Source organism: Pelecanus crispus, chromosome 1 (assembly GCF_030463565.1).
Source record: "Pelecanus crispus isolate bPelCri1 chromosome 1, bPelCri1.pri, whole genome shotgun sequence".
Taxonomy (NCBI): Eukaryota; Metazoa; Chordata; class Aves; order Pelecaniformes; family Pelecanidae; genus Pelecanus; species Pelecanus crispus.
In genome coordinates, this window is record NC_134643.1 from 177,976,163 (window position 1) to 177,989,804 (window position 13,642).

Below are 13,642 nucleotides of genomic sequence, written 5' to 3' on the forward strand. Positions count from 1 at the left end.
TTGGCAGGATTTGAGGCCCTACAGCTTGTGAAACTATCCGAAACATGGTCTCTCTGGCAGGGCAGGGCGAGTGTATTTGGTAACACACCTTCCTTTCATAGTTGTTCGGACCCGGGGATATTTTCAGAGCTCGCTGCAACTCCCTTCCTTTGTACGGAAACCAGCCTGCCAGAAGATGGGACGTGGAGCAGAGTCGGGAGTGGGGAGGCACTCCTACATCTCACAGGATGAAAATTAAATATTAACGTGCACCTTCTGCTACCTGCCTGGAAGTCACACAGTCACAGCATTTTAACTTGTATAGCAGTGGCAAGGGTAGGTTTCAGCTTTCAAGTGGTGGTAGACCCTCCTGTTCCCCAGCGGCCGCAATTAAATGCTCCTCGAGTCCTTCATCTTATTGCACCATGTTTTGGATCACTTCTCATTTCATATAACAGACTAAAACGTGTGGGCTTATGTTTTGGATCACTTCTTATTTCATATAACAGACTAAAATGTTTGGGCTTAACCTTCCAATTCACAAGAAAATCTTGCTTAGTTTGGAGCCGCTGAACCAGTTTCCTGGAGCTGAAAGAGGGAACCTACACAACTTCTTAAACAGCCTCTTCTTCCAGGGCTGACTGAGCTTGCAGCTAAGTAAATTTGTGGCATCACAAAAATAAGTTTTAAGGTTATGCCCACATTGCTCAATGAAGGAGTCAGGGATTGAACGCAAGCCCTGATCTTCTGCACTGCCTAGCTATTAGGTCATTCTCTGGCGCTAGTTTGGACTGCTCTAGCTAAGCTCTCTCCCCATGACCAAACTTGGATGCAGTTCTGGCAAGAATTATTCCAGAGGAGGCTCCCAAAAGGCAGCATGGCTATGACTGCACCAGGTTTGACTCTCTTTCCTCTGCTACTGCCTCAGTCCTCCAAACACTCCCTCAGCAGCCTTTGAACCCTTGAGCACTCTAAGATACTGCAAATCGTCTGCTCCACACTAGAAAAGCACCAGCCTGAAAAGCTGCAATACAGGCCGCGTTTCAGGCACTTTGAACTAAAACCTAAATGCAACACAATGCTTCTGTCTTAGGATCCAACAACAGCCAAGGCCACGTGGTGTGGACGCGGCCAGCCTGCCGCAGGTCTGCTGGGTCGCAGCAGCGCGGGTGTAAGCCACGCTGCACCACTGGCCTGGGGGACAAGGATCCCTTCCTGCAGCTGGCATATTTAGCAGTGTCCTAGGCATCCCAGGCTGTCCCCGGTTTAATTCAGGACAGTGCAAGTCCCTAAGGCCAGTCTAGAAAGCGTTGCCTAGCTGCCGAGCAGCACTCCTGCAGCAGCGTTTGTTATTCTTCATGCCAAGCTGCTAAGTGAGACTCAGAACTGGTAGAGCTCTTGCTTTCACAGGGAGAGGATTCAAGAATCGAATGGGGCTGTAGGTCTCAGAGCACTGGGGTGACCTCTTGAAATCTCAAAATTGCTAAAGTAGCGGTTAATCCCAAAATAACAGCTACAAATACTGCTCATAAACTAGGAAAATGAGCTGGGAACATGACAAATTTTGACTAGCAGCTCACCGCGTGGCACTATTAACACACCTTGCCAGCTCTATCATGGAAACATACAGCCCCCACAAGCCATACCGAGACAGAGTCTAGCCATGGAAATTTGTTTCTCTGGTCTTTGCAAATAACTTAGCCACTCTAATCACAACAACATACCAAAATACTGGGGAAAGGAGTCCCAAAGCTCAATGGCATGTTTTGTGAAAAAAATTTGACATCCGCATACTTGCTTCATTCTGTCCCCTCAGTTCTTGGATCAAAATGGAGTGAACAGCTGATCCTTATTTGCTTGTGAAACAAAGTCTGTAGGAAAACAGGATTTCGCAAAGCCCAAACCATTCCATTTGAAACACCACAGACTGAAGTCTATTGCCAAGTACGAGGCAAGATCCTGGGGGAACCCAGGGGACTGGCAACTCTGGACGTTGTGGTATCCTCAGCCACAGGACAGATGTGCCCAAAGGGCAGGAACACTGGAAGCTGTGGCAAATTGCTCAACTGAATTTCAAAGAAAGAAAAGCAATTTTCCTATGAGGAACTCTTCAGCAAGCTCCAGTGCGACCAAAAGCTATTGTTTTCTTAAGAATTTGTAGGGCGCATTTTTTAAAAGGTACTGAAAGGTGCAGTTTGCAGTCCAAATACTTTTCAAAGCTGATTCGCTTGGCTCCATTTTGGACATACAGCTTTGGGTGGAAAAAGGCATCATTTGCAGATGCATCTCTGGATCTGACTACACACTAATCCTTGGTGACTAGCTCAGACGAGATGACTAAACTTTAAGCAACTGAAATTAGATGACATGAGTCCTGCTGCAAGCGATCCAGACATTTAAACCTACAGTTAGTCTGAAACAGGAATCACAGGAGAATACTCAGGTGCCATGTATGGAGGAAAAGGCCTCATGGAAGTGACAGTTTTAGGAACAATTAAGAGAACTGACAAAATCCAGTGCTCTAAGATGCTTAAACAAGCTGGCAGGAAATGGTGGAAAACCCCATCCCTTTTCAGTGTTGGAAATGTGGGCAATTCCTTAGAGATTGGACACTCTTTCTCTTAAAATGCTTTCTCCCCTTCATCACTTGACAGCTGAGCGGTTTGCAGGGCTGCTCAGTAACCCAGACACCCAGGTTACATCCCTCCTTGTGCCAGGATTTGCCTGCCAGGAGGGAGCTTGGAGCTCTGGGGTGCTGTGGAAGGAGCCACTGAGCAAATCCCTCATCGAAACTCGGTCAGAGATGGCGACGAATGAGGATAACGAAGCACTGGGACGAGTCACCTGTGGAGCATGGGGAATCGCTGAGCTCTGGGGTTTTCAGGACCCAGCTGACAAAGTCTTAAGCAACGTGGTCTGAACCCAGCACTGGCCCCGCTTTGAACAGCAGCTTGCACCAGGTTACCTCCTGCGGCCCCATCCAACCCAAGTGACCCATTCTCCAGTGAGTGTGGAAACTGTTGATCCAAAGGAAAGCAGGTAAGAGGCTACCCAACACTTCAACCTAGCTATAACACTCAGATAGGAGTTGGGATACTCAGAGAAGGAAATTTTCTTTTACTCTAAACATAGAAATGATCCTGAGAGCATGAACTCAGCTTCAACCTCTTGTATACTTGAGCGACACATGTAAAACCAGGTTCATAAGGGAACTTAAATATTGTATATATCAGCCTGATATTCATTTCTCACCATCATGAAAAAAGATCTTGTTAATATGGATACTCAAGATGTGCTGGAGAGTACCGATGCTCAGAGTGGCCCAAAGGGCATAAGCTTGAGCCCGACCAAATTTGTTCTACCTGCGTTGCAACCAGCCGTGTCAGACCCGAGTTGGCTCCCCATACAAATTTCTGCACAGTACTTCCCAGCAGTCGAGATACTAGAGACCCAGCCTAGGAAATCAAAGACAGCTCTGCATGCAGCTCGCTCAGTTGCAAAGGACTTACTAGCTCAGGATCTGGGAGATAGGGCGGCTATGATAGCACTTCCAAACTCAAACCTAAATCAAGGCTCATAGCAGTACAGTTGCTGTGACTAAACTGGTGAGCACAGAGCTGGCAGCCAAACAAGACCAGTGCAGGTGTCAGCATGTGGCATTCACTGATTCATCATGCGGATAAGCTGCCTCCGGATAGCTGAGAGTTAACCATATGGTATTTCTCATTTGAAGGGCAAAACAATTCTGCACTAATTAGGAGCACAAATACTACTGGATTGCATTTTATGCATTTCACAAGCCCCAAATCTGGATTAAATCACACACACTAGCTGTTTAATCACTTTTGTAACGCAGATGCTGTATAATTAGAAGCTCTAAAAAAGATGGGGAGCAGGACTGTGCTAAGCACTGCACAAGCGTTAACACAGGCCTCAAGAAACAGAACAGAAAAAACCCAAGGAAATAAAGATGCAAAAATCACCGTTATCACTGCAATTTACAGTTTAGGGCTGAGCTGCAGAAGTAATAAATGGTCTGCTGAAACTCCCAAAGCAAACCAAAACCAAACCTCACTAGATTTTTTTTTTTTTTTTTAAAAAAAAAACACACACCATCTTTTCTCTTGGTATCGTCACAGAAGAAATATATACTGCATATACATAAAATACAATGTCAATTTTGTTAGTATGGACCACAGACAGAGATCAAATTCTATATATAGGACTTATATAGCCCAACTATCATAATGAGAAAGACTTTAAAACAGCAGCAGGAAAATAACAACAAACATAGAAAAAATGCTTTGTGATAACATTTACTGACTGCAAACTTGGGAATTACTTCTAAGTTACTTGATTTTTTGAAAGCAAAAAGCAAATGAAGAACCATGTATCTTCCCGTATTCTAAACCTATTCATTTTTATATTACAGAGTCAACAAAGCTGAAGTATCTTCTTGCATTATGCTTCTTCAAAAGAATTGAGGAAGGCAAGAATTATGCATCTTGCATCACACATACATGTCAGAGTTACCCTATACACCCAGTCTTAAGAACTGTACTCACTTCACAACATCCCATTGAAGAGTCTGATCATGAGAGGGGAAAAAAAACCCCACTGGTCTACATTTCTCAGAAAATGGCAAGTGCACAAAATTTTAAGTCAGTTACTATCATAGGACAGATATCTTCCTTGACTTAAAAAATCATGAATTTTCTCTGTAGGGAATTTTTATATAATGGATTATACGTATGTTAACTGTGGGAAGACCCTAAATACAAATTCAGTTATAAGAGCATAATTGGAAGAACACTTTCTTCTGCTGAGTTTTTATTAATGCTGATGATTTCCAAGGCAAGACCTTGCAGAACTAAGGTTAGTTTTATATGACTGGCTATAATGAAAGTCAAAAAGCTGAAAGACTGATTTTTTTTTTTCTTTTTTTTCTTTTGTTTTATTTCTTGGGTATGCTGCCTTGGTCAATTTGATTCTTAAATTCTTGATAACTCATTGCTCTTGAAACCTCCCTAAGTAATTTTCACATTCACAGTTCAAAGAAGCACAAGCCTCTAAGAACAACCAAATTAAGTGAATCAGCCTTTGAGAACCGCAACATTCACCCTTTAGCTGTCTATATCCCCCAAAGGAAAAAAAAAGCTTCATACAAGTTAAATGTAAAAATCAAAGTCAGAAGCGAGTAAAAAACCCACTCCAACGTGAAAAGTTTAACATAGCACTTGAAATTTTTCATTCACTGAAATAATGTATTACATTAGAAACTATTAGTAAGAACTATTAGTGTTCTGGGCTATGTTCCTCCTACAGCTGTTGCTGTAACTGGATAGATAACATTCCTAGTAAGCAGCAGTTTCTCTTAAAAAGTACAAATTTCATGAGTTTTACTCATTCCTAAGAAGCCAGTCACAAATCTCAGTGACCCCTTTGTACCAGGTAGTTACAGAGAGGTCTACGCAACATCAGGAGCAAGTGTTCATGAACACATCTAACATCATCTAACAGATTTTAAAAAACGTGTTGGGAGGGAATGTACCTTTTTCTACCCTAAACTGAACCTCGTGTAGCTACCACACTAAGTGAAACAGTAAGAAAGCTTCCCAGCATCATGACATTTGTGACAAAACATAAAGTTGGCAACACTGATTTCTTCGTTAATGTAAACCTCAGCGTCGGAAGAGTTGAGAAGGCTGGATATGCCATGCAGATTGTATAATCAAAAACAGGGCTGCAGATTGCATTCCTGCTGGCAAGGTAGGGAAAGAGCCAGAGGCATTTCCCATGGGGCCAGCTAGGCTAACAACTGCTGGCCAAGCGCCTTTGCGGACAGCCAGCTGGGACCTCCTTCTCTCTGTCCAAGTGGATGAGAGTTTGCTATTCCAGTTGTCTCCAGGAAGAAAACCGAAGGGCTGTTTTCACAGATTATGTAGGTACACGAAGTGGCTGATCCACTGGGGAGGAAGGGGGTAAGGACTGCACTCAGATGTGCTCCCATCATCCCGCCAGAAGCACCTGCTACACCAGTTGTTGCAAACCCAGAGTTAAAGGTCCAAGCAAACCCGAGTTAAAGGTCCAACCTCCTCCCCTTGTTTCCCTTGCTCCCTTCACAGTGAATCTGCTTAATACGCAGCAATCTCAGCTTGAACCCGTGACGTATCCAGAGCACACTGCGTAGCAGCACTCACCATCCTTATGAAGGAGGAATCAGGCAGAGACTCGAGCCAAGCTATATGTAAACAAGCCGAGTCCAACACATCACATCCACTTTCAGTCAGAATTCACAAACCTTTAAGTCTCCTGAATGCATACACTTAAAGTTTTTTAACCACGGGATTATGCTGTCAGTGTTTCTTGCATTTAACATGTGCCCATGTTATGAACACCAGCAGAACTGGAATAAATGTTGCAAGTTTCCTACCAAAAAACCACCCAAAGCTTGACTCCTCAAGGAAAAAGTAGCAGCAGTTGAGAATCCAAAGTAGAGTAACACTACAACTGACTGCTGATGGTTATTTACAATAGAAATTCCTGGGTTTGCTTAACCGCAGTGTCAGACTATCCTCAAAGTAACAGCCTTTAAGTGGGATCTGATTCACATTTCAGGCAGAAAGAGTAGGATTTGGCTTATCAATTTAATCTGCAGAAATGATTTCCATTGTTCTGTGTATACAAAGAAGTGAACTGTAGGGCTGTCTTCAGACGTTCCTTGCTCCGAGAGGTAGAGGTAGGTTTGATCCATCAAAACCAACTCATCATCCTTTAAGATGAAAATCCATGTGAAGGCTTTCTATCAAAGTTGCAAAAGACATTGCCAAATTAACTCATTAATTAGAAGTCGGTTAGATACAAAAAAGAGCCCAGCAGCTAAGCAATGGTCCCACTGGTGCTCATGCTACCAATTACACAATGATTAGCGCTGGCTTTATTCCAGTAACGCTTCCACCAGCAAGACCTGCAGACTTGCTCAAACACCCGGTCACTACTAATGGAAAAAATATACCTAAGACTTCAGACTCCAGGATTGAGCTCTCATCGGCTACGTACAGCAGCAGCAGAAGTGGACTGACCTGCAATGCTACTGCAATTATATTAAACGACAAGACTCAGTTAACGAACACATGCACGTGAAGCTTGCTTTATAGGTATTCTACTAATAATCAATTTATAGCAGCAGCAGTCTGTTCCATGTGAAACTGGGCATTTGGAAGTCATGGGACTACACCAACCTAGAAAATTAAGAAGGATGGGCATCTGTGCAGCCACGTATAATGAAGAATCAAGGAACAACTTCTCGTATTACACTAAGGATACCCCCACAAACACAGTGTTTCTTTGACCACAAGAAAAATTAAGAGTGAAGACTGCAAGAACAGATGTAAAACATGGGGATAACTGTAACCATCCCTCAGTATAAAAGAACGAAAACATTTAAAACCTTTTTGAATATATACCTTTCCATTTTACACACACACAAAAAAACCCTTGAACAATAGCTCGAGAGCTGATGCTGTTTGCAATACTTTTAAACCTCATCGCATGCAAGTTTCTTTATGTAGAAAATATACCACAGACAAAAATCCAGGAAAGCTGACTTCTCTTTCGTTTGGGAAGGGTGGGAAAAAAACCAACCCGAATTACGTATCAGAAAAATGTCTGAAGTTGATCATGCAGACACTTGGGGAGCTAAAGGAAAATCTACATAAAACAAATTCTGCTGCTGTTTTAATTCCACTTACATATGCAATACTTGCAACAGGTGGATGGGCACAGTCACATATTTTAAGCATTTTCAGTTGTCTGAAAATCATTGATTGTAAAAAGTTGGCTTACCTGTAAAATACGGACCTATGAAAATACAAAGCATCATTGCAGTTAAGAAAAACAAAGCTTAGAAATTGCTATGTGGGTTATTTAGTAACTGCAGCCAACAGGCAGTAGGGCAGCCTTCTGCCTGTCCTTGCAGGGTGTGTAACAAGTGCACAGAGAAAGGGAGAAGGGACATGGCAGTGGAAAGGATATGCTACGTAGAGAAGATAGAGATGGTAAAGATATCCTTGGAAATATAAAGGCAAAAGATAAGGATGTTGGGATGGTGGAAAAGAACAACATACACAGGATAAACAATACACTGGACTCCACTGCCTCTGGATAGCTGTGCACATATGCTTATCACATTTTAGCACAATTAGATTTTTCTTTTTTCCTTATTGAGAGATACCTATTTCCATACCAGCGGTTATTCACCTTATCTTTAAAAGTCCAGGAAGCAATAGTAATTTCACGCGATGAAATGTTGTTCAGGTGAACAATGCAAACAACCACACAGGAGGGACTAATGAGGAGTATTATGGGAAAACATCCGCAAAAAGTGGAGAAGAGCTTAAAAGCTTTCTGGTGTTAGGCCAGCTCGTTAATGAAACCACTTTTCCTGACCTGTTGTCATCGTTCGAAGAGAGGGAAGCAGACCCAGAAAGAGCAGGGTGTTGAAACCAGGTTAAAAGGTGTTGCAGGATGAGGACGGTGTCCATACTCTAGGTGAGACAGCAAAGTGGAAGCTTGGAGACAAACTGCTCTCCGTAAGTGGACTGGAAGTGTGATGGATCATTTCTGAAATGCGTTAATAGGGTCGCAGGCTACCCGAATCATATTCAAGACGTCCATCTTCCTGTGGTGTCCACATCAATAAAAGGAGATGACAAAACTAAAGAAATTACATTCAATGCCAGCTGCTCGAATAAAATGGAATTTTCTCTCCCCACCTCCCCTCCCCCAGCTGTTTTTGCCCCAAACTTCAAAGCCTTATTTGCATTCATACAAAATCTGTTTACAGTCAACTTCACTGCGATACTGGAGCTTCCACCAGCCCCCCCCAACCACTAAGACACAAAGCAAAGCTGGCCAGGTGTCTCTAAACCACAGAGCCAGCTGCTCCTAACCAAGCTCACAGGAAATAGCAAGGAAAATATGCAGCATTTGACACATCTGGAATAGATTGCAGAGTCTTTGAAAACAGTGTCCCAATTCCCTTCCTCCTGCTGATGAGATTTCAGGCTACCAAACTGCTGCATCAACTATAGAGGATTAGATAACATGTGTACATTTTTAACCCTACATGTTCTTTCTGTCCAAATGAGAGTTTTTCTAAGCTAGTCCAGGAAAAAAACCCGCAACAAAACCAAGTATCTGTACGAAGCTTTCTGTAAAATGCAGTGAAGCAAACAAAAATAATTCAGTCAGAAGACTGATACTTAATTTGGGAAAACTGAGAGAGTTAGAAAATAGTACTAGCTGATAGTGGTAAACACAGAAAATGAATCACTATTGCATGCTTTGCACAGTTGTATTAACTCATTAAAAGAAATGTCCTTGCAGTTTGTGGCCATAAAACATGAGATGAAAAGGAGAAAAGTAGAGAGGATTGGTTAGTATCTATTTTGCCAATTTGTCTGTAATTCCATGTTGACACAAATATTGCAGTGTGCATTTTTAAATGTGAAGTTAAAAAAAAAAAAAAAAGCAAAACCCCTAAGTCTTAATTAGCAAAACAAAGCAATGTTTTATTATCCACTTTTTTCATATGGACAATGAATGCAAAAGAACACAGAAACAAACAGATAAGTCTAGAAGGAAATGCCAATCAGATACTGAACATAATACTTAATTTTATTCTTTCCATAAAAAGCTGGGAAGTGGAGGTGCCCCTAAAGTTTTAGTCACTTTCAGTATCTCTGAAAGATTAAGAAAATTAATAACGTGACCAGTTTACATATGCATATTTTAAACATTCATTATAGATACAAAACTGAATACAGCACTAGCTTAAAACAACATAAACCTCACTGTTTTTAATGTTAGTAATAAAAAGGCAGAATTCTAATATAAAAAGAAAAACTGGAGGAAAGTATTTGTGGTTTTTTTTTTTTTTCTCCCTCAAAGGTGCAACCAACAACCAATGTATTTCCGCAACTGAGATTCCAGTTGTACAAAGAACTGTGAGATGTATTCTCCTACTTAAGGAGAAGCATAAATTTCACAAACTTTAAAGGAAACCACACATGCATGAACAGTAGACAGTGCCCCTTAAAGAGATGATATTTATAAGAAAGTAATGGTACCTTAAATGAATACTGGGAGAGGTGCAACATACATTTTCTACTTTCAGAGCTTTAAAAGTAATTTTTTTTTCTCCTTCACAGATTATTTCCAAAATTATCTTACATTTAAATTAGTTTATTCCTAGGAAATGGCAAAGTATTTATTCTAAACAAGCACTGTAAGATAGCTATATGTTTCTTTTTTTTGAGAAGCCCTCAAGGTGGATATTGTATTTATACTGAACTCAAGACTTCTTAAACAGAGCCAGTGTTATAACCCAGGGAATACATTTGCAATACTGTGTTCCAGGAACAAAGGTGCACCTACGAGGATCCAACTGCATGACCAAGGACTAAAGATGTAAGGCTGTCCATCCCTGCTAACATGAGCAAACTCTTATCTTTTAATGGGATCATGCATATGAATAATGACTTTCAGGCTCAAGCCCAAACCAGTTAATAATTCATGTGAGGAAAGTTAGGATGAGACAAACAATTCAATGCCTTTACCTCCAAAATTACATCTAATAGTAACTATACCCTTAATAGCCAATTAACAAAATTTAGAGAATATGCTGTTACAAAATATATTTTGACATATTTCCTAAGAAGCAATTCAAACAGTCATTTATGCAGAGTTATTTACAGAGGACTCAAAGTGGAGTATCATTTTTAAGCAAACCAGTATATTGGTTTGATAAAATATTGGTGAATGCAAGTTTGTGACAAGGAACTTTGGGCTTTAGTAAACTTAAAAATGTTCTACACAATCATTAGATGGATCTAAATTATATAAAAAAAAACTGTCTGAACTGGTTAATCTGAATCATTTAATGCATTTCATTGTACTCAAAGTTCAGATCAACAAGTCAGTGGTACACACACACTGTGAAACAAGTTACCACTTAAATCTTTCAGATGTAACAAGCACAGATTAACCGAGTCTGACTGTACCTAATTTATACTAACAGATGGTTTGTTCTTACTTCAAAACTATCTTTTTAATAAGCACATATGCAAATGTGCTAGAAGAAAAGGCAGCAATTACAAGTATTTACTAGAATGACCAGAACTGGTATTGAGCATAAACCATCCTGTCATTCTTTTTTGAAGCTGTATCTTCACTAATTTGTCTTCTGGTTTTAGTAGTCTTCTATCCTATTGACTCGGAGGGTTACAGATCATCTGGAAGTTTCACCCTGGTATAGGAAAGGAATGTCTGTTCGATGGAGTCTGGAGATAAAGAAAGAGTTGTACTTCAGTTCATCGCAGTGACTCGCTACAAGTAGTGTTGCTAACTGACGTTAAACCTAGAAGCAGCAAAGAAGCAGCCTCTTTCCCCCCATGTCAGGATGGGAGAAAAAAGCGAAAGCTTACTGTTATTTTGTTATCATTTCAAAAGAACACCTGAGAATATTTGGTAACTTTAGAGGTAATTTTGTTATTTATTAAAACTAATAGTCACTGTAGAGGAAGTTACCTGTCTATGCATAAACAAGGACATTTAAGTGTGATAGCAATTAATTTGCACTTCTTGTTTCAATACTTAAGACGCTTCAAAAAAAATAGTATTTCTGCGTCCAGCTCTCTAAACACTCCACAGACCTTATGAGCCCATACATCTCAGTGATGCTTACAGGTAAAGGAAAAATTCAAAGCCACTGAACTCAGATAGGACAACTCATTAACTTCAGTTAATGCTGAACTAAATAGCGTTTTGTCCCAAAGCAGAATTTTAACTGCAGGAGAGCAAGGAGTCCCAGATCACATTATACTACACTCTTATCATTCTCTTCAAGCTACAGTTTTCAAATACCAGTTACTCCTAACAATTATTTTTGAAATAGTATTTTTAAACTTTATTGTGCTGAAAGCTAAGAGATACTTTCAGTCTCGTCTCTACAAATTTTGGTATTCTGAAGATGTTACCACATTACTAAGAAAAGGAGCGATATGTAACTATTGTAAACAGGAAATGCTGCCATGTACATGCCAATTTAGGTTCGTTACTAAAAGGCAATATACACCTTAGTTATTTAACTCTAACTTACCATATAATTTTGACAAAATGGCATATTAAAAAGAACTATCCTGTTACAGTTATGTTAACAGATTTCTTCCATGATCAAGAACTATATAGTATAGCATACATATTAATCGTTAGCTGGTTTTAAGTGTATATCGCTGTCTTATATAAAAGGAACCATTCTTTCCTAGGCAAATACTGTCTCAGGTTTTTTTCAGGCTTCAATAATGTGTTGCAGGTTACAGGTTACTTCATGTTGATCCTGTGACCAATCTTGGAGAAAAGTTACGAAAACCTGCTTTATTATGACAGACACAGCCTCTCAGTTAAGTCAAAATAGAGTATTTAAGCATTTTAAGTAAACTGCAGAGTAATGAAAATGCTACAGTACTTATTTCTAGGCTTAAGTTTATCTTGTCATGCAGTTTAAGTAAACAAAGTTGAATACAGAGACCCCTGGTTTAAGTCACACAGTGAAGTCCAATAGATCCACCCAACGGATAAAAAGTATTTAAAAAAAAAAAAAAGTGGGTATGTGCCAGACTGATTAGTCAGCTACCTTAAGGATACATAAAGCACATTGTTGCATACACAATAATCATACTTGTACATGACTGTCTTAATCCAGTCATGTAAAGAGAGACAATGCTCATCTATTGTTTGCATGTTCAGATCCACGTCAATCAGATTTAATATGCAGGCAGATTAGTGCTTCCTAACTTGCTGACAACAGGTTAACTACTAAAGCCAGTTTTCCAACACAAAGGACAGTACCCTGACAGGCAGCAGATACTGTTTCTTGCTTAGGAAAAACAACAGGTTCCTCTTCGTTTTTCTTACTGAACATTAGTTCCAGGGAGGACTGGAGGCAACAAGGATGCATTATTTACTTTCAAATTTCATGACTTCAAGAGACCAGATACTTCCAAGTCCATGTAGAATATATACAACATTCAAGACAGATGTTCAAAAACCTTGCTTTTGAAAAGACTTCTGTTTTGCGACAGAAGTTTGATTAATAATTTTTAGCATAAGTATTTCATTCTTCTCAGTTTTCCTAGGAGACATAATCTTATCACTAAAAATTGCTTACCTTCAGTACAAGAAAAAAAATCTTGTTCTGTGAGCAGCTGCCATGCTTTCAGACATATTTCTGACTTTAAGATAATTAACAAAGCCTCGAAAGAACAGGAGGAGTCCTGAAAGTGTAGTAAATGCACAAAATGAAATATATCAACCTAAGTACATGCTATCCCACATTATTCTTATTAAAATAGTGTAATCTAGGTTTAAAATTAAATAAAGTGAGGTCTTCATGCATCATTCACAAATTCAACAAGCAAGTCTGCTTTTATCGTGTGATATTAGGATAAAGCCTTCCGTAAGGCTGTTCAGAAATTTTACACTCATTCTGGGTTCAAATATCATCTGCTAAAAAGACTGCATGAAAGAACTTAAAAAGAAGGAAAAAAAAATAGATGCTGCATATTCTTTTCAAGTACAGTTCTTAAAATAAGTTACTAGTGTG

At 39.9% G+C, this 13,642-nt stretch overlaps 1 protein-coding gene across 3 annotated transcripts in view; it reads right to left on the reverse strand.

The window, feature by feature from the left end:
- Positions 1-11,283: 11,283 nt before the first annotated feature.
- NDFIP2 (Nedd4 family interacting protein 2) overlaps positions 11,284-13,642 on the reverse strand; it is a 53,253-nt gene continuing 50,894 nt past the window's right edge. For all 3 annotated transcript variants that reach the window (XM_075711040.1, XM_075711024.1, XM_075711032.1), the window contains 2 exons: positions 13,208-13,313; positions 11,284-11,321 (listed from right to left, as the gene is read on the reverse strand). In XM_075711040.1, coding sequence (XP_075567155.1) covers positions 13,210-13,313 — 104 coding nt within the window. In that variant the 3' untranslated portion in view covers positions 11,284-11,321; positions 13,208-13,209. The remainder of the gene's footprint in view (positions 11,322-13,207; positions 13,314-13,642) is intronic.